Source organism: Onychostruthus taczanowskii, unplaced genomic scaffold, assembly GCF_017590055.1.
Source record: "Onychostruthus taczanowskii isolate IOZ18803 unplaced genomic scaffold, ASM1759005v1 scaffold123, whole genome shotgun sequence".
Lineage (NCBI taxonomy): Eukaryota > Metazoa > Chordata > Aves > Passeriformes > Passeridae > Onychostruthus > Onychostruthus taczanowskii.
The window spans coordinates 1,317,310-1,339,554 of record NW_024498385.1 but is presented as its reverse complement, the minus strand read 5'-3'; the positions used below and the strand labels follow the sequence as shown (position 1 = coordinate 1,339,554).

Here is a 22,245-nt window from a genome sequence, read left to right as displayed (position 1 = left end):
AGAACATGGAAATATATGTCAGTAACTGTACAGGTAATGCAAAGCAGTAATCTAGTAGTTTACAGTGTAATTCTTTGCATCCAGAAGCCCTGCAGCCAATAGTTAAAACTGAATCTTGAATTATTGAGTAGTTACATTTTAAAAAGTCCAAAAAACCAGCAAAACCCAAAACCACCCCCAAACCCAAAACAAACTGACAAAGCCAAAGCAAAACTATACAACCACATAACTATGATATGTTTCAGTTTTGCAGCTGTCAGTATTTAACTTTCTGAGGTAGAACGCAAACTGAAACCAGCAGAAAGTATATAAAATAAGTGTCAGGGGATAATGCATAGTTCCTGCCTTGACTACTTGATAGATACATTTCTTATCTATACATTTCTTCAGGCTTTTCTTATTTTTTATAATGTTGTCATAAAGAATTATCTGAATTTACCCATTTGAACTTTATCTTTAAAGGATGGCTTTAACCAGAGAAGGAGCCAATACTGTGATGTATAGGATAGGTTTTTAATAAAATGTCTCCAGAAGATGCAAGAATTTAGTGTTTTGTTAATCTCTAGATAATTGACACCTGAAGGATGTAGAATGAAACTTCACTATTTGTTGGTCAGTGTTAAATCGGAGGAGACAATTTCCCTCTTAAAAGACATTCTTCATGAAGTCAGATACTAATTGCTGTTTTGGTGGTAAACTTATATCAACTAGATGAGAAGAAAATTAAAGGATTTATCATCTGTTTCATGCAGGTTTGAAAAGACAAGATTTTAGTTACACGGAAATGTTATGATAAACCATTTGTCATCTCAGAAGAAATCTTACACTGGCTGAAATCTTACACTGAGACCCTGGCTGTTCATGATTTTTTGAAAGTGTTTAGAGGAGGAGGATGATGGTGATGATTCAGTAATATTACCCTGAAACTTTAAAATGCTTGGTATGTCCAGCCACAATTACTGGAGTAGTTTCACTTATGCGCAGTTATAAATTGTATATATAACAGCTGATACGAATCATGGGACAATGTAATTTTTAATTCATAACTTAATTTGTAATTCATAAAATTAGATACATGCTGAGGAATGCTTTTTTTTGAAAGGTGCTTTATTATACCTGAGTTAATATCATTAGTCAAACACTTTGATGAAATTCTTTATCCTTAGCAGTGTTTCTGGTATTCAGTTTTTGCATTTGTTCCACAGTGCTTTCTGTGTTCCCACTAAATCTTGAGATCTCATGCATGTTGCTGAAGTCTTTGCCTTTTTCTGCAATGTTTTTGATATTTGATTTTGTTATTTTCCAATATAACCAATGTGCTGGTAAAGTGAGCAATTTTATTTTCTGAACCATTGCTAATACATTTTCATCAAATTACAGTTTACTGTGGGAAAACATGCTAGTGGATTTTTCTCCCAATTTGTTTTTTGCAGTTACTTTTTTTGGGTTTTTGTTGTGTAGAACCTTTTTTTATTGTCGGTGTTTGTTTGTTTTTTTTTTGTTTGGTTGTTTGTTTTGGTTGGTTTTTTTTCTTTTTTTTGTGTGTGTGTGTGTGTGTGTGAGAAGTACTGGTATGATTTTGTAAAATATCTGAGAAACTGAAATAGTTCACCAACCAAATATATACTCAGATTAATCAATGTCCTGGTTTTAGATGGAATAAATAAGGACATTGTAAACTAAAACAGTAGTTTAGCTTTCCTTCTAGCTTTGGGCTTTTATCCTCTCATCTTTTTGTTAAGCTTTTCTAGTGAGTTGCTCTGCTCACTGTGTGATTTTCTATATGTCTCTCTTCACTGTCTTGGTCAAGTTTACTTTGTTGCTTCGCTGTGTAGAGCAAAGGAAGCATACTGAGCCTGGATGTCCCTATATTATGGACAGTAATTTGGTGTTTTAATTTGATAAATAAGGAAATTGTGAGAAAATCCCATGTGCATTTAGACTCTTCTTTAGAGAGCAGGTTTTTTCCTGGATATTGCAAGTTTTTTGCTTGTCTTCTTGAATTGAATCTTATTTTAAAAATAATTTGCCATTTGCAAGCTTTCTGAGTCAGCTCTGTAGAAGGCGTATGAGAATATTTCCACTCAGTCTTGTGCAGGTGTTTTGAAGAGCTATGATGTGCTCTTCAGGCATGAGGAAGGGAAGATAGCTGCTGGAGGGTATTATACTGTACATGTGTAGAGACTCTTTTAATTGGGTCACATGGACCTATGCATGTATTTTGTGCTGTCATGGTAGGGACTTCTGGAAAGAACTTCCTTGGTTTCCCTCTGTACTTGATCAGAAAAAAAGTTCAGCTGAAAATGGTTTTGGCCCTACATGATGTTTTGTATTCTACACTTCAAGTTGATTCTCATGCTGTTTTAACTGACAACACTTTTGAGAGAAGAACACTGAAATCATGCTATTTTCCTCCTATTATTAATTTCTGAACCTAAATAAATCTTCCATCGCTATCTCCTTGTATCTTTTCTACTTCTGAAATCAATGCTGAAAACTCCCAAACCTGTCATCTATGGGTAGAGAATACAAGGCACTTTGAGGGTCTTCATTAGGTGCAGGTTTAGAAGGTGTAAAATATTCTCGTAGCAGTATTTGGTACTGTTTCTTTCACAAATTTCCTAAGAAACAGTCATTTAGTTGTAGAGAGGTTCTTTATTCCAGATGCTGTTCACACTCTATTTCTGCTATGGTGTTATTTTGACTGCTTAAAATATTACCTACGCTTAACAGTTTAGATTTCTAGCTTTAGCTTAGTTTTGTTTGTTTTGGCTTTTTTTCCCCCTTAAATCTTCAGAAGACTTCATTTGCTATTGGAATGAAGTACCTCATCTTTTTTAGGCTAAGGTGTGTAGACTGCAATTCAGATAATGCTGAGTGAATTGCTTAGTGGGAAGAGTCATAGCACTTTTCAGTCACGACAAAGGAAATGAGACTATGTTATTTAAAATTCTTCCTGCAAAGTTACCTTTCAGTTCTGAGTAATCTATGAAACCCAAGGTGGTAGTATGAGCTTGAATTCTCCAATAGTCAGTGCACAGATACAATGGGCCACATATTCCAGCTAAAATGCTGCTTTGGAATGTTACTGTATGGTTAAAGCCTTTTCCCTCTTCATCAAAAATTGTTCTGTACTGTAAGGAACTTAATGTCTAAAACCCTGAACATCCACACTTCTAGTACATGATAGTGATCTAATTTATTCCACGTGTATTTGTTTAATTTAGTGGGACAAGAAGAAGACTTCATGTTTCCTGACAGTAAAATACAGCTGAAAGGTAAGTTACTGAAGACAGGAAGTAATGCTATGAAAGAATCTTTGAGTAGATACCTGGCACTTGCTAAATGTGATGATTACAAAACATAAAGACAGTTTTTTGTCTTAACAGAATGATGCATTTTTAAAAAAAAAACATAGAATCCTATAATGTTCAAGGTTGGAAGGAACTTCTGGAGGCCATTTAGTCCAATGCCCCTGCTCAGAGCATTGTCAATTACAGCAGATTGCTCAGGGCTGTGTCTTGTCAGGTTTTGAGTAACTCCAATGAGAGAGTTTTCACAAACCATCATATACCAGTGTTTGATTACCCTTAAGTCAAACAGGTTTTCCCCTAAGTGGATTTTCTTCTGCTTCCCCTGACCGTCATGACATTTCAGGGATACTGAGAATGGTCTCATGCTGATGTTGGCCAGTTCACTCAGCACTCACGGATGCACCTGATCAGGTCCCATGGACTTGTGCATATCCAGTTTGCCTAAATGTTGCCTAGCATGATCCTCCTGTACCCAAGGGTAATCTTCACTGCTTTCAGACTTCTCAGCTGGCCTCAGTGCCAGTGTTTCCTACAGCAGTCCTACCAGTGAAAACCAAGGTAAATAAACTTAAGTTTTACTTAATAGCACCACTGCTAACTCCCAGAATATCAGGAAACAAAAAACATCTCCAGGTAAAGAAGAATTGACTATCGTGTGGCAATAGACCAAATTTCTCACCAACATTAGAGTCTAGACTGTTTCCCACTTCCTTACACATTTTGTTGACAAATACAGGAGTCTAACAAAAATGCAGGAGCTGCTCCGAGCAGTGTCATTTATGACGAAGATTTCATGGTCTTCCTCTGGCAGTTTCAAAAGCATTGAACATCAAAGAACAAACAGGAATATAAAAGCTATTAAGAACAGTCTCTCAAGGGATACATAGTGGCCAAAACTGCATAGCTCTTCCAACAGGCAGTGAATGACCTTGTAGTTGTACCAACTCCAACTTTCAGCATCTGAAAAAGTTATTTAAATGCCCATTAAACATAAAAACTAATGAACATGTAATTACAATACTCAGAAAGCAAAGTTTAAAATAACTCACAAAGATTCCAAGTTATGGCAGTTCAACTGCAATTAAGTATGGCAAGTATAACTCCAGATTGTTTTTCTTAAAACAGACGCAAGTTACATACAACTGAGTTCAAGTGGTTTCTAGAACAACTTACTGAGATCTATACAAAAGAATAATAAAATTTAAATTACCCAAATTACTTCTATAAACTAATGATCGGGGATAAAGGTGAAAGAGGAATAGCCTATCCTTCCCTGCTAAAATCTGACAAAACTTCTTTCTTTTATTCTGCTGCTGAAGAGTGCAGAACCTCACAGTCTGTTTCTAACTAGTACAAATTAATAAGGGAAGAGAGATACTTCATTACAAAGTGTTTAAAAAAAACTAACCAAAAAGTACTGGGCAGTCAGAAAGTAACCACTTTTCCTCTGCTTACTGCTTCAGTCTGCGTTTCAAATTTCAGCTATAAAAAAGCACAATTCCCTAGGTCAACATGTTCAATTAGGAGCAAATTTTCAATGTGTTCTGTATATATTCGTTGACAGAAATTACCCACCAGCATCATCATGTCTTCCTGATGAATTCCTATGACTGATACCTCCTCTTCCTTAGAGAGAGAAAGAGGGGGGAGAAGGAAAAGTTAAAAAGATACTACTATATGCATGGTAATGCTATCAGATGAAATTATGTTATAAATTGAAATGGTACATGGTCTGAGACTTACATGGCTTCTTCTGGGGCAGGCATGCATTATATCATTCTGGCCATTGCAGGACCTAAACCTGATGACCTCTGTAGCCCACTCCAATCCCATGTCACTCTCGTTTCCTGGACACATTACAACTGAAAGATACTTTTCATTGACTGTCAAACCAAAATACACGATCATTGTAAAACTGAACATTTTAAAAGTAACTTTAAGAATGTCCCTCTGTCCTTCACCTTCTCTGTCTCACCTTCATTGAGACATCATAAACATCAATCATGAAATTAATTTTTGTGCTGTATAATAAGGATTTTTCAAATATCCAAGAGGGCTAGGGAAAGGGTTGTGCATGATGCAGTCTGGCAGGACTATGTAATCTGAAAAACTATGGGGAACACTGCTATACCATAGATTACGATATGCTGGGAGAAGACATGATGCTGTGGGGCTGTGGTGCACATTAGAGGACATTTAATGATAAATTCAGCATTTTTATGATGCATGTTAAAAATGTATGAAAATTACATTCATGCTTCTGCAAACAAAAGGTTTTCAGCCTTGCATTTAAATAGACTAAATTACAAAACTCAACAAATAAATTAAATCACTATAATATATTTACAAGCATAGATGTTCAGAGTTTTAGACATTCTTTTCCTTCCAGCATAGAACAGTTCTTGATGAAGAGGTAAAAGGCTTTCCCTGTACAGTAATATTCTAAGCAGCATTTAAACTGGAATTTGTTTTCCCACGTTTATTTCAGAACCAACAATTTATTGTCTAGAGACTTTATCACCTTTTTGCTTTAAAGGTTTTTGCAATAGCATCTATAGGAAATTTTATGTGGTGATTTGTAAAATATATGTCCTTTCATGTGTTTTAATTTTACTAATTAAAATATCCTTTTCATTCCTCTTGTTTTTCCTTGAGAAGTCATTAAGTATTTACTAAGTTACTGGGGATGGCTTCAGAGAGGTGTATTGATAGAAGTTTTGATGACAGCTTTTTGCTACAGAGGATAAACATTGCTTTGAGTACAAAAAAATATGCTTTAGAGATCTTAAGTATGCAGTGTGCATTGATATTTCCTTCTATGGAATAAATATGATGGTTAGAAATTGAATTTAGATTTATGCCTGATTTCATTGTAGTAGAAGATGCATTAATTCTAATAGGAAAACATACAGGTGTAAAATGGTACTGATCACTCAGAAGAAAGTTGCTAAATATCATGAACAGTGCTGAAAAAAACAACATTGCTGTTGAACTCTGGAAATTTACCTTGGGTTTCATCATCATATAATGGTTTAGGTTGGAAGGGACCTTAGGAATCATCTTGTTCCAACCCCTGTACCATGTGCAGGGACACCGTCCACTAGACCAGGTTACTCAGAGACCCATCCAACCTAGTCTTGAACACTTCCAGGGAAGGGACAGCAACAGCTTCTCTGGGCAACCTGTTCCAGTTCCTTACCACCCTTACAGCAAGGAATTTCTTCCTGACATCAGTTTAAGGCTATTCCCCCTTGTCCTGTCACTGCATGTCCTTGTTGACAGAGTTTTGCTCCAGCTTTCTTGTAAACTCTCTTAGGGTACTAGAAGGTGCTATAGTTTTCCCAGAGCCTTCTCTTCTCCAGGCTGGGCAGCCCCAACTCTCTCAAGCCTGTCTTCGTAGCAGAGGTGCCTCTAGCCCTCTGAGCCTCTTCGTGGCCTCCTCTGAACTTGCTCTGGCAAGTCCATGTCCTTCATGTATTGGGGACCCCAGAGCTGGATGCAGTGCCCCAGGTGGATCTTGACAGTGGAGCATAGAGGCAGAATCCACTCCCTCCCCTGCAGCCCATGGGGCTCTGGATGCAGCCTAGGACACATTTGACTTTCTGAGCTCAGAGCTCACATTGACAGCTCATGTCCAGCTTTTCATCCACCAGCACCTGCAAGTCCTTCCTCTGTCTGTTCTTGGGATTGCCCTGGCACACATGAGGACCTTGCATTTTGCATTGTTGAACATCATGAGGTTTGCATGGGCCCCCTTCTCAAGTTATACTTCATTGGAGTTTAACAATTGATAAAAACTCTGGTTCATAAATGGCTAGCTATACTCTCTAATTTTTTTACTTACTGATTAAGTAGGCATTGTCATTCATGATTAGGAAAAAAATGTAGTTTGGGTCCCCATAATAATTTCCAAAAAGAACTGTGCTTTAAATTACTACAGAGAGAATTACCACTTTAGAGGCATGTAGTGTGAATCTTTCCAGTTTCCGCAAATTATTATCTCAATTTTTTTTCCAGGTAGGATTTGTTTGTGTGTATCATAGATTATATTCACCCTTCTTTATGTATGTTACTCAGCTTTCCTTGAATATTTCCTTTTTTCCATTACGTGTTAATAAACAATGAGATCTTTCTAAGTAAATTTGCTTCAAAAGAGGTAGACAAACTTACTGGAAATTTTATGGGAGTGACTGACTGCTTATATCTTTCCAAGATTTCTTGTCTCACATAATATTCTGGACATTGAAACAGTATTTTTGTTAGAGGTTTTGCCTGGTTTTTGAAAGCTAGATACCAAAATTGCCTTCTGAGCTTAGAACTTGGAATCAGCTTGAGAGCTGTGGCATTTCCAGTTATTTTTGCATCTAGTTGTGAAATTTCTGCTGAGGAGTGATTTTGAAGGACTTTGAATTTTCCAAGATGAACTGAGGTCTAGTAAAGGCATTTCTAAGAACCAGTACCTTAAGGATAGGTTGGTTGATTTGTTTGGGATTTTGTTGGTTTTTTATTTGTTAACTTGGAATACGATTTTCAGCATCATTCATTCAAACTCTGGATAATACTCTTGTCAAATTTTGTGTGCTAATTAGTACCATCTACCCTTGGGAGATACTATGGCTTGCAAAGTTATGCTGGAAGACTGCATTAAATTGAGGGAAATCAGACAGTCATTGTGTCCGCTACATATTTTCTGTCACAATTGCAAAGGCTATGACCATTGCTTTGAAACCTGCAAAAAAGTTTCAGGTGGGTCAGATCATATGTAAAAGTTACTTAGGAAGAATTGAGCAATTTTTAAAAATACTTTGTTCCTTCAGGGCTTGCGAAGCAACCGTTTTGTTTTTGAATCTGTATATGCTGGGTGTGAATAATGGTTAATTCAGCAGTTGAAAGGCATTGAATTTATAATTTAAGAGAAAGGTTGTTGCAAAAGGAGAAATCTAAACTACAGCTACAGTCTGATTAGGCAAATAGGAAAGTTAGATACTTGGATGTGTTTCCCTTCAACTTCTTCATCTGGTTGCAGAAAGCTTGTTTAACCAAAGTTCTTTGTATTTGTCAAAGCGTAGGAAGCCTATGGCTCATATTGAAAAGCATTCAAAGCTGAAAGCTGAGTTTTCTACAGTTCCATGAATCTGTGAATTGAGAAGAATAGAAAAGACTTCATTGCATCTACTAATCATGTAGGAAAAAATGTCTCTGTCATTATAGATATTTCTCATATTGTTTAAAAAACCCCTTCCAATTTGAGATGTTGAGATAGTAATTTCTTTTTGCAAGATGCTTTTAAAGAGCCTTTGGTGGTTTTTGTTTGGTTTTTTATTTGTTATTTACAGTAAAAGGGATCTTTTAAAAAATATGGCTATTTACTGTACGTGCTAGCTGTCTTCAAGCAAATAACTTACTTTCTGCATTCCATCAAAGTAATGCATGAATAGAATTAAAAGCCAAAAGTAAAAATTACAATATGGAATAGCTTTGGAAATCTTTAGCGTAGACTTAATTATTTGCATAGTTTGATGCAATATCTCAATTACTGATGCCCTTTAATTTGGGGTGAACTTTTTCTAGCTGTATATACTCTTGGTGTATGGTTATGTGGTTAATCGTAACTTACTTGGTCTAAAGATTGAGGCTAATCTGAATTTGTGGAGAAGTTTTTGCTTTGTTGCTGTCACTGTCACGATTAGAAATGTTACTTTCCATGGGGCCTTACTCTTAAAAAAAAACCTCACTGCTTGCTCTTAAAATGAAAATGGAAAAATGACTACTAGAGTAGGAATTCAAAAATAAAGTATCCTGCAGTCATTGAAGATATTAATTTTGTTAATATAATGTTGCTGTATGCTTTGTGAATAGGGAGTCTTAGATTTTGGGAAATTTTTATTTTTCCTGAGTCTAATACAGTATGTTGTCTCAATGGTTGGGTTTTTTTTTTATTTACTTTGTTATTGAGCTGATCAGATACTTCTGTGTCAGCTTTAATACATATTCAGCCAAAGAAAGTAAAAGGCATAGTCAATTTGAGTCCATAGATTTTTTTTTTTTTTAATTGGAAGGGTTTATCTCCCCACTCCCACCCCTGCAATTTTTTGGACATCACGGTGTCCCTGCTTGCGTGGGAGATTGGAGAAGATATCCTCCAGAGGTCACTTCCTTCAGCAACTGTGGTTTTTTGAGGAAAAATGTGGTAAGATGAAATGTGTAACCTCCTGGATGCATTAACACAGTAGTAGTAGTTCTCTATTCCTTCCTTCTTCTTCAAAGGGTACGGAGCTGAGGGGAACAAAGAAGGGAAAACAAATGTGTGTTCTATGTCTTTGGTATTAGTTGTCCTGAACTGTTTCTCTCTTTGGTACTGAAAGGCATTGTTCAGCTGCACAGGTGATGGCAGTTTGTGGTCCTGTCAAATTTAAAGTGACTTGTTTTCTGCTGTTCTTTGCGTGGCACACTGAAAAGGAGAGTTTTAGAGAAATATCTGCATGGGCAGACCATTTTTTATGCAGTAATGGGATTAATCGTGGACAGAGATGAATGATTAGCATTTGGAGCAGGAGAAAGACAGGTCAGGGAACAGTAAGTTTGTGTATTGTGCCTTCAGGCAGCTAGATGCTGTTTTCAAGTGTTCATAAATGTTTTGGGAAGTTTGTCTGTCTTCCTTTTAAGTTATCTGTCCTTGTGCTGTCCTCCACATCAGCAGAAGCTGAATTCCATAACAGGATGGGAATCCCAGTTACTGCTTAGATTTATCTCATTTTTCCATCCACTTTCTTGGTCTGTACAAGTGCACAGCCATTGTCTGCACATCCACCTGTCTGAGCAACTGAGCTGCAGCTTTCTAACTCTGTGACTCAGCCTCATCCTTGGGAATTGTGTAAAACTGATGAAACAGATCTAAAGGAACAGAACAAAACCACACTAGAGTACTCTGCTGGCTTTGCATTGGAGCCACCCATGGAAGTGATTTTTTTCTGAGAGAAGCTGCTGAGAGCTTCTTCTGTGCCTGGCAAAACCAATTGCTGGTTAGCTTTGAGAATAAGCATGTTAATAAGCCAGTTAAAAGCTAGATCCACTTTAAAAAGTTTTGAACCTGTTTTGCCTTCCTCCTAATCCTATCTCCCAGCAGGAAAAGAGTAAATATATTCTAGAGGGTCCTCTGGTGTTTGGCCAGTGCTAGACACACACCACACATACAAAGACATTAAATTTAAAAACATCCATTTGGGATGTGGGAAAAAGTTCAGCAAAAGATAACTTGTTTGACCTTGTCTATTCCAGCCTTGTACTTTGTGGAATTGTTGTGAAATGAGGAGGTAGTCATGACAGATGGGGCATGTTCTGTGTTTTTCAAAGAAGTCTGCAAATGAAGTTTTTTTCACCACTCCTCAATTCTCAACTCTTTGTGTCACAGTTTATGATCTGCTCTGCTCTTTAAGGTGAAAGTAAGCTACTAGATTGACTAGTTCAATATTGAAATGTTGTAGGTAATCTTCTGTTTTCTATGTTCTGCACACTTTTATTATGATTGATAAGTTTGTACCAGAAGTTCTGATAGGAAATGTACAATGTGTAACTTAAAATTGTTCTTGTTTCTTGGAAAAACAAATGTGAAGCTAGTTTGTAGGTGTATTATTTTTGTTCAGCTGAACTACTTAAAAATTTCTGACTTTGTTCAAATAATTAGAAATAAAGACATTGCTCAATCCTTGTCTACATGACAGTACTTTAGATTTTTTTAATGGAAATTAACAGGAGGAAATAATTTAAAGTGTTTTAGTTGAGCTACATTAAAATTTGAGTTTATATTCTCTTTCAGAATTAGTAGCTTAAATTCAGTTGAGTTTATTTTACTGTAAAATAAAGTTGTATTGATTGAGCTCTACTCAGGTATGAAGAAAATTTCCAAACTGGTTTCAGTTAGTTAAGTTTGTTAAAGAAAAAAAGTCAGATGCATGTTTTAGAGAATTTCTATGAAAAGGAGATTTTCTTCAAAGTAGTATGCCTTACTGTACTTGTTTTATACTAACTGAGCTATGGCATTCCTATCCACATAAATAATTACCTTTTGATTTTGCTCTAAATTATGACTTCTACAAGTGTGGTTTCACTGTTGACAGCTGTTCTGTGTTTCTTTGTATTGCTGCAGTACCCAGTGAAGGTGAACTGAGAATGTTTAAGATGGACAGGCTACACATTAGAAATCCCCAAGTTTTTTTGTGCATAACCAACATAATTTCATCTAACTGTTCTTGATTGAATGTTTGTTTATGCTCTGGCAGTGGTAAGTTTGAAAACTTCGGAAGTTGCAAAGCTTAACCTTGATGGAAGCGTGAGCTTGCCTTAGGCTGTGAGCAGTGTGGACAGTTTTGCTAAGTACTTGCTGCATTTCCTGTGTAATTTTGGTTTAGATGTGTAGTATCTGCAGGCTATCAAGAGTAAGATGTGGAAGATGGTCATTAAGGTGAAAGAGACACCACTTCAGAGGAATTTTTAAAAAAAATTTTTTTTTTTAATACATTTGGTGAGATTAAGAAACTTCTGTTGTGTTTTTGCTGCAGCTGTAGGAGAACTATCAGCAACAACAGAAGTTCAGAATTGCACAGGAAACTATGTAGATAGGTAGCACTGTGAACCCATCCCCAGACCTACAAGGACAAAACACCAAAACCAAATGCCAAATTTTTCCTAGCTATTGAGAGATTCCAGATTGTTACTGTCTAGCCCAAATTGCTCATGGTAAGCTGGTCTTCATTTGACCTTAGTTCATTAGCAGTTATTCCAACACAATACATCTAGATGTTGCATGCACTATGCTTCAGAGTTTCTTAATAACCTTTTAAATGTGTTTGATTTTTTTTTTCCCCCCCAGGTATTCTTCATTTCTTTTCTGTGCTGTCTTTGAGTTCATTGTGCTTCAGAAGCGGACCAGTCTGTGTGGAATTAGAAAAAAGGACTATCTTGGCTGACTAGTGATACTGTTTCACAGACTTATTTGTAACTTCTTTGTTTATAATGTTAATAGGGATTGTAACTAAATAGGATAGGAAGATATTTTTTTTTAATGCCATAAAGGAAAATATCAGGGAATCCTGACACTAGTTGTAGCTACAAAGTCATGGAGCTTTACAGTTTTAGCATTGCTAGGTTGGATGGTGTGTGTTTGTTCAAAAGGCTTATGTAATTCTCAATTTTAGGACACAAACATTAACTAAAATCAGCTATCAAACATATGAAAAATTAATCTCTTGAAGTCTCTATGCAGTTACTGTATTTATTAGACACTAACACTGCAGTTGGGTTTTTTTTTGCAAGTTACCTTTGCTTTTGTGTTCAACTTTCTGAAGCAATATGTTTTTGCAAGATTAGTAATCTTATTTAAATTGTTAAATTTCATTAGGAGGAATTTAATAGGTTTTGTGTCTTAAATGTTTTGTCTCTTAAATGTTAGCATACTTTCCTTTAGCGAGTGTATGCTCTGTATGCTGCATAAACAATATATAATTCCTCATTTAAAATGACTCAAACAGAACAAATTTTCAGTAGGGAATGCTATAAAATTAAAAAATAATTACATTGACATAATTGTGCAAATGTGTACATCTTTGTGTTTCTGCACAGTCATTAAAATCACCAATTAATTTAATAGTTTTCTACCTATTGATCATTAGTCATCTCTATCTGTAAGTCACTCAACCTTACAATTTTGGAAAGCATCAGCATCAGCAAATTTCAGTTATCATTAAAAGGCTGGAAGCCTCAAGACAGTTTAGTTTGTGAAAATTGGTTGTTGATTAGAGGAGATTCTTGTGTTCCCATTGAGAAAGAGGCTGTATTATGTGCTGTGTCTCTTCATCCAGCAGCTGAGCTGTGTGGAAGTGGATTTGAAATGAGAGAGGGAAACTGGATATGTTACGGAGGGCTAGTTGAGAGTCTTTGCATGGAGGAACTGCTTCATTGTGTTTAGAGCATGAGGGGAAGTAATACAGCAATTCAGAAGAGAAGCATCTTAACTCCCTGAAGTACTGTACAGCATCTCTCTTGTATGTGGGAGAAGTTAAAGTTGAGAAACAGGGAACAAGATGAATATTAAGACAAACAAAATAGCGTATCACCGATCAATATTAATTGAAGTATGGAGAGGCACTGATGTGTTTTTGAAATGCAGCTCACTAAATCTGTTTATATAGAATTTTATGTTTGTGTTTATTGTGGATTACTAAAGAAACAGTATACTGGTGAGTCTGTTTTCTTAGTGTATATGGAAGAAGTTTGGAGGGATTTTAATTTATTTTCAAAATCAAAAAAGAGGCAAAAATTGTGTGTCATGAAGACTTGTATAAAATAAGCTGCTGCCTCAAGAGATTAATTTCATACCAATTTTGTTTTGTAAAGCTTATGAAGCATCTGAGAGTTCAAGTGCAGAAATGCAAAATTAAAAATTGGAAGAGACTAGTATTAAGTAGGTTTTGGTTCAGTGTTTAATCACTAGGCTTTTAGTCTGGTTAAGTTCCAGCCAAATAAAAGGTCAAAAAGTCTTTAAAATACAAGTAAAAGTCAGTACACAATTGTGTTTATGAAAGGGCAGCACTACTAACAGCTAACATGAGACATTCCAGAAAGTTGAAAAAAACCAAGCTGCTACTTCCTCCCTAATATCTGTCACAACTGTTTTATTAATGAAGATGGGTATTGCAACCTAAAGTATTTTCCATTCAGCAGAGCTGACTTAAATGAAGTCTTTGATTTGCTTTTGCTCTTCTATACATCCCTTAGCTATTTTCTTCCAATAAAATGAACAATATCTAATATCGGCCACTGATACATGCCTGAGCAAGCACAAGGGCTATGCTTACTCAAAAGAGCTTTGCTTTCTTTGTTGGAGTAAAAATTGCGTGTGGAAAATGTACTGCAGATGAGAAATAAATGTATGAGCTACTGAAGTAGGTTGATGTTTTCCCTTCATGTTCGTTTCTCAGTGATGGGTAGTATCATGACTGCTCCACTTGACAGCTCCACTTGACAAGGTTTTCACGGTTCCCCTTCTCAAGCCTGTCCGGGTCCTTCTGGATGACCCCTTCCCTCCAGTGTGGCTCTGCATCACACAGCTCAGAGTTGTCAGCAAACTTGCCGTGGCTCACTCAGTCCCACTGTCCCACAGATCCAGGAAGCTGCATATTACTTATAAGCACCTGTTCTCTACAAAAGGCCTGGTCTGAATTCGGGCATGGTCTGATTGTGTCAACTCCCTTTATTTCTTTCCCCAGGAAGAGTTTTTACAGGTACAGAGCATGACTGATGCTTATTCTGGTAGAATTACATGTGCTCCTGCATTAGGGGGTATCTTTTGCTGAATTCACAGACCAGTTTTATTCTGTCTGTGCTTTCACTGCTTGTGCTGGGATTTCTCTTCTTGTGTATTGTGGTGTCACTGGTATCGCTTGGGTGGGAGGGACATCAGTGTCATTGTTTATCAAATAAGAGCAGCAGAGCCCAAAAGAATGTCGTGGTAATTACAGATTAAGAAGCTGGCTGCTTTAATTTTTTTTCCCCTGAAGATTGCTGTATACTGGTAAGCAACTTAAAATTGTGCAGTATAGTACTTTAAACTAAGGTTGGGTTTTTTTGGTACAATGATTGTAGTTTGTGTTGATTTGATTTGCTGTTAACCTAGTATAGGAAAACACATTATGCTAATACTGGTTTAGAAGTTGTACTAGGTAATCCTTGTCTCAGACTTCTTCATTTTTCACTTTTGTCAGCATCACTGCTTCTGCTGCCTGATCACTTTATGAATGAAACATACAGATTTCACTAGTACACACACACATAGACACTCTTCCCTGCTTGCACCCTCCCTTCTCCTTTACCTCCACCCACATGCTGCAACCACCTCTTTGGCTGTCAACTTAAATAACTATACAGTAGTTTAATTTTTCTTGTGTTACTATTTTAACCTTAGACAGCTGCATCAGGCAGCTGATTAATAAATGTTCACTCTTTTTCAGTATTTCCAATACTGACTTTTTCTGAGATTGAATTAGCTTTAAATGCTTTATATTGTTAATATGTATGTTTGCCCCTCCCCAGATACTTACGTATTAGATTATGCTTTGTCAACCGTATCTCCTTCTTTAGTATGTTTTTTGAAGTATTTTTGAAAGCATTTAGTTCTGGAAACTTACTGTCATTGTATAAAACTGTAGCTCTGGAATAGAAACTGGAAATCTGCCCTCTTGTGGATAAATCTGTCTGATGTACCTCAGTCACAGTATCTTACCTGAATGAGAACTAAAGAATATTAATTCATTCTCTTTGTGATTCTCAATCTTTAAGCATTTTTGAGGGATACTTTATGGACTGAGAGATAGCAAGGCTTTGTGTAGTAACAAACGAGAAAGGTAATTTATTGTAAAATGTAGAAGTTTCAAACTGACTGTGAGACAAAGATTCATAAATTTGTGATTCAGGTTTGCTGATTTAAAAGAAAAGAAAAGGTCCACTCTTCATCTAAATTATTAATTAGCTAATACATAATTATTCTAGTTTAATTTTGTTATGCAAAAGAAGAAAAGTCAAGATCATGATGCTGTGGTTATATCTATGTGATGTTACTGAACATATGGGAAACTGTAACTGCTTTTTAAAGTACTTTAATGCTAAATAAAGATTTCATAATCTAAGAAAAATAAGACTATTTAAAGTACTCTACTTAATAGAATGTATTTAAAAAAGAAAAACATATCTAATATCGTAGCTTTTCTTTAAAACTTGATTTTAATCCACCTTTTTACTTCTTGGAAAATATCAGGTCACTTGCATATAAATACATTGTTTTAAATCTGAAAATATAATAAGTTAAAGAATACCCTGGAGAAGGAGAAATGAAACATTTAAATGTACATAGGAAACTGCCCAGTACTGAGATTGGTTACTTATCAGTGCTTTACTGCTGAGCCTTTTTGTATTACTGCATAAACAGATTTTTCCTTTTGTTTTGTTTTTTACTCTTCTCATGCATGCACATGGCAAAGCTGCGGAAAACCTGGTATTTTCATTAGAGACACGACAGTTTCTCAACCAAGAGGAGTGTTTCATAAATGCAGAACTTGTGCCATTATATGATAACCAGTGGTCAGAGTCCTCTCATCATTTAATTGATAGTTAAATGCAATATCCGAAAATATTACAACTGCAGTTTGTTTATATTTCTTATTTTATTTTTACAGGGTAATTTTTTTGTTTTGTTTGCTTGGGTTGTTGTTATTTTTTTCCTTTTATGGTTGTAGTTTCTCTTTGCTGGATGTCAATGTCTGTACTTAAATTGTTCCCAGTTACTTACTTTCATCCTCTCTTCCTCCCTTAATTTTGCCTTTGCAGTAAAGGGTAATATAGATAATTTTAAAAAGAAAAAAAAAGGGAAAAGGATGACTTACAAAAATAACACTTTAAATTTGTACTTATTAACCACAGCCTAAACTTTTTTTTAATACAACTTCCTTTTCTATGTTGGCTTGGCTTTTCTGTATTAGTGTATATTATGATGATAACTTTTTCCTGCGTTATTCTTTAGATATGCTGCCATTTCACTGTTTTCTTTCACTGAGGGATTCTTTGTGTTGCTTCCTTTGTGTACTGCAGTTCCTTCCTCCTGAAAATGTCTACTATGGTATCCATTCTTTCTTATAAAGAAACAAGAGCATAAGTACCTATATATTGAATATACAAGACCTCATACATTTATATAGACTGGTTTTCTTGTATTCTTTCTGAACTGCTACACTACAGTCTAATGCACTGGTTAAAAGCCTTCCACTGCAGATCTTTAATTTCTGTAATTCAGCTAATGTAACTAACAGTTTCATTTTTTCAGTTAAGGGGTAAAAATATACTATTTTTAACAATTACTAAACAAGCCTGGCAATGGAAAATTTTTAGGTATTGAAAATTATTGTTCTTCTTGACTAATAATAAACTGCTGCAACAGTACTTTTAACTTGCATCCTTCTTATATTTGGGGAATGGAGGTAGAGGAGAAAAACCCCAATAAAACTTGTCTAACAGTCAAGCTATTGTTACGTGTTGTGCTGATGTTTTATATGGAACCACCTATACTGTCTTGAGTTGTCAATCTTTATTCTCCTAACTGCTTGAGATCTTAAAATCTTAAAATGAATGGGTTTTCTTATGTTCTCAGTAGCATCAAATTTGAGTTGTAGTTTCACTGGATCTTAGTCTCTGCTTCTGAATTTGAATCCTGCCTTGTATGCCAGTTTTATAACAGATGGAATTTTGCCCTCAACACAACAGATGTAGTATTTGGACCCAGATATTACTATGTGGTTTCTTCATATTGTGTTTGTTTTGTAAACTAATCCCATCACTTAATCCCATCAGTCTCTCTTTCTGTCTTGTTTACTCTCATCTGTTTATTCATTTCATCATGCTTACAGAAACTTCATAATGTCAGAGATGGACTTCTTGAATTACCGTGCTTAGCCCCCAGCTGGTGCAGACAACCACATCCTGTCCCTTCTGTAACATCTGTACAATCAGTCTTCGGTGTAGTGGTGCTGCTTATCTCTACTCATTTAAGGCTGTTGGAGAAATTGGCAGCTCTGATGGTGAAAAACTCTGTTCTGGTTTTCTTCTTGCTTGCATTTATGTGTCCATTTATTGTTTTGTTAGCATTGCTCTGTGGCTTTCTTCCTCTGTAGCCTCCTTTGACTGCCTTAGAGAGAGCAACCACATCCCCTCTTGACCTTTGTTTTGTTAGTTAAACAAACCAATCCCTTTTACTCTTCTCTTACAAAGAAAGTTTACTTTTCCCCTGCTCACTGCAGTTGCTCCACTCTGAGGTCTGGACCTTGCCAGGTTCAGGTTCTTATCCTGTATCTGTGGAGAAGGTTTCTAATTTCAAGTGTCTGATTTTGGAGGAATTGTTCCTGTATAATGTCTCTATAATTATCTTTGTTATGGCAGTAATACTTGAATTAGGAATTGTCCTGGGTTGACTATATGATGCTTTTATCCCCAATCACGACTGTGTTGTCTGCGGACGTACAGACAGCAGGACAGAGCTCCTCTTTTCCCCTTTTTTTTGCTTTTAGTTAGTTTTAGCTAGCTGAGGCAAAGAAGTTCCCTGGACTGTGATTTTTCCTTTTTCTTGGATCTGTTCAAGCCTGCTCTGGACTGAACACCCAGCAGAGCACCGGCAGCTCCACCTGAGGCCCCTTGGCCGGGCCTGGGCCGCGGCATTTCCAGCACCAGAGAGACTGATCAGAGACTGAGTGAGACGAACTGCAACCCCGGGAGGGGACTGTTCTGAGTTTGGGTTTGTTTTTTTTTTTGAGCAGTGAGAAGTTTTATTGTTTAATATTGTTTGGGTTCTATTGTTTAATAAACAGGTTTCTTTCCACTTTTTCTCCAAGGAGATATTTTCTCCTGAACCGGTTGCGGGGGGGGTGGGGCGATTGAATCTGCTTTCGTAGAGAAGCCCCTTTGGGGGTTATCTCCCAAACTTGCCCTAAACCAGGACAGGAATAAACTTGAATTAGGAGTGACAGTTTCTCATGTGATGAGGAAGTGAAAGTGAATAGACTTTTTTTTTTCCTTATATTTCAGTGTTTCTGTGCTACATAAAAATTTCCAATAATACTGGCTGGTGATGTGGACTTTCCTTTGAAGCAGTTTCAGTCAGGAGAAGTCATCAGACGTGACATTTTTTTATAGTAAATACAATTTATGTGTGAAAGGTGTTCTTTAGTTTCTAGACTTTCAGTAAAAACTTGGATTTAAAAAGTGTTATCTCCTGTGGGTTTATTGCCACAGACTCATTATGGGTTTCTTTTAGAGCATTTTCTTTGATTCTTAAAATTTCTTTTTAAGAATTGCTTATTTGTGTAACTAGGCAAGCACTGAAATTCTGCATATATTTCTATTCATTTAGGGTAAAAAACCTTTGAGTATTGAGTAGTACTTGGAACTGTTCTGATGGAAGTTTTCTCCTGGATTAAAAAAAACCCCAAACACAAAAATCCACACAAAGTATCTGTCTGTAGCATTTTCTTTACTGACTAGATTTCTGTATTGGCAAGGTACTATAATTTTAATTTTTAAAAAGTAATTTAGGTCAGAATGAGATTGTGGCAGGTGTGGCAAAGGAAGTCAACTCACTGTCAGTTCTGTTTAACCTCAGTTTTTCAAAGAACGTGCAGATAGGGAAACTTTGAAAAGGTAATTTCACTGGTTGATGAAGACTTTGAGCACAAAAAGCCTTGTAACATTTCTTTTCCTTGTCTTGGAGTCTGTATGTATTTATAAGCAGTGGTGCTTGATGTATTGCCATATGTTGCCATGTTGGTTTGGCATAAGAAAGAATGTTATTAAGGAAATTATCAGGATCTCTTGATTTGTATGTATTTTATATGTAATTCTCAAAAATGTAGGCTTGTAAAGTAAGTAAATCATTATTTAGATAGATAAGAGAATAAGAGTTAAGAGAATAAGAGGATGTAGATAAGTGAAACACTCTTTACTGTTTCCCAAACTGTCAACACAAGTGCCTGTCTACAACAGGTAACCATATATCAAATTCCTTTAATGTCTTAAGAAAAATCATGTAAATTTCACAATATACTAGGGGATTGTAGTGTGTGATGTTTGATGGTTTGGAACTGCAGTTTTTGGTTTTCCTTTCACAGTGTGGACTTCCTTACATTTGGGATCTTTATAATCAGTGAAATCCAAGTGAATTAATTCCTTTTTTCTGTTGTTGAATATAAAATGTGCTGTTTTACAGGAAAGAAATGAGCTAATTCAGTGGTGGCAAAACTTTGTTTTTTCCCCAAGGGGAGTAATTAGAATTTTTGGTAGTTGGTTGTCCAGACAGAGTTATGTATTGAAGAGATCTTGTCTTGATCTGCTACTTCTACAATATACTTAGATTTTGTATTTGTCAGTATGTTTGCTTCTTTATTTTTAAATCTAAATTACTACTTTTAGTTTTGCTGGTCTCTTTATGAAAATGCCTCCTTCTGTGATACTGGGAAGTGAATGTAACAGCTAATTACTTAAACTGGTTATGCATTAAGTGTGATTACTCTTCAGCATGAACTAACAGAAGTTTTGTTACCAGTTTTTGAGTCAGTGTTGAATAACCTGACCAATTTTTTTTTTTAATTGCCTTACCTTGCATCTTTTTTTTGATGAAGGAGTTGCTTCGGAGACCAGAAGGAAGCTTGCCTTTTAGTTGGCTAATGCCACTTGTTACTTAGAATCCACATTGTTCTACCCACTCTTGAAAAAATTTACTTAGTATGCAGCTAAAGGTAGTATGGTGTGTTTCATTTATGTTAATGAATGTAAAATTTAAAAAAAGTAAACTGAGAGATTTTATTTGGTTTTGTTCTTTTTATGTTTAGTGCTTGGGAGATGGGAAGTAATGATAGCTGGCACCTGAACTGAACTATCTGTGTAGGCACTACTCTCCCAGAACTTCAGGATGAATGGGGATATGCCTCATGTTCCCATCACTACTCTTGCAGGGATTGCTAGTCTTACAGACCGTAAGTACTCTTCTTTTTCTGGTCTTTACTATGCTTTTTTCTACCTCTTTGGTAAATATCTGCATTTTCAAAATTCTAAAGACATTTTTATTTTTAGAGTTCTTATAGTTAAATCTGTTTAAACTCAGACTTGTCATTAAATATGTTAGCATTGTTATTGCTTTAATTCTAAAAGTCTATTAAAAAAACCCCATGCATATTTAAGCATGAAATTAAATACAGGTTAAAAAGCCCCTTAAGGAAACCAGAAACAAAATATAGGAATTCATTATTTGTTTGCAATATCATTTAGTAACATATCTGGGTACCATACAAAGAAAAATAAATATATTAATGATAAAGTACTTCTAAAACGTGTATCACATCATCTTCACTAAAAAGACAGATGTGGGATTAGACTGGTGTGCAACTAATCAAGAGAGTTGTAGAATATACTGAATATACTTGAAAACTAGTTCATTAATTTTGAACTAGTTAATAGGGTCACAAAATGACTGCTAGAACACAAATAAGCAGCTAAACCTGAGTCTTTTTTCTTTGCTGTTCACCCTGCAAAGGGAGCATGTGAAGTGTGTGTGCTGACTTTAAGTAAGGAAGGAAGAAATGCAAGGAAAGAAAAATAGCTATTTATATTACAAGCTGATATTGACACAAAACCAAATCCTTATAATGTGTCCAAAAAAAATTTTCTAGTGAAAACTAAGAGGAGATTTATTATTCTGTAGTGTGGACCTAGAACAACCATTGCAGTAAGAGCAGCAGGGACAGAGAGGCATCTTGTTTATATAGTGTAAGAAAGATTTTGTGGCTCAGTTTTCTGAGGATAATTGGACTCAGTGACCTTAGGTGCTTCTTCTAAGCACTTCTGTTGTTACACTGTTGAAAATTGGAGGCTTTCCAAGAAACACTGGAAGTATATATCCAGCAATTGAATTTAATTGCTCACAGTAAAAAAGGCAGATGTTTTGGAGGAAAAAACCACTTCATGTACTTCTGGTATATTCTGGAGTATTAAAATGAAGGATGCAGGTTATGTATTTTAATGTGTATCTATGTATGACTATATGTGTCTGGTATCAGACCATCAGGATGCAGATAGTAGTTTCTGGCTGTGGACAGTTTTCCAGAATTAAGTGTTTGCAGGTAAGGTTGCTTAACTGGTGGAAATCACTGATCAGACTCTGGTGCAGGAGTTCCTTTAAACACTGAACTGTAATGGATAAGGCCAGTTGCCAGTTGCCCTGAAAACATGGATGATATGATGCCTGAAGGCAGTAGAGTAGGCTAGCTAAATTTAGGCTAAAACATAATCCGTATGTTTTGCTGATATTGCTAATTTTTCCAAGTTTCAGGCACATTCAAGGGAA

General features: G+C 35.9%; 1 protein-coding gene across 7 annotated transcripts in view; it reads left to right on the top strand.

Annotated features, from left to right (window-relative positions):
• NIPBL (NIPBL cohesin loading factor) overlaps positions 1 to 22,245 on the top strand; it is a 156,862-nt gene that overhangs the window by 37,774 nt on the left and 96,843 nt on the right. For 6 of the 7 annotated variants that reach the window (XM_041396023.1, XM_041396028.1, XM_041396030.1 and 3 more), the window contains one exon: positions 20,735 to 20,878. In XM_041396023.1, coding sequence (XP_041251957.1) covers positions 20,815 to 20,878 — 64 coding nt within the window. In that variant the 5' untranslated portion in view covers positions 20,735 to 20,814. Of the gene's footprint in view, positions 1 to 20,623; positions 20,642 to 20,734; positions 20,879 to 22,245 lie in introns of those variants that run through there. The other variant, XM_041396025.1, reaches the window with a different exon arrangement.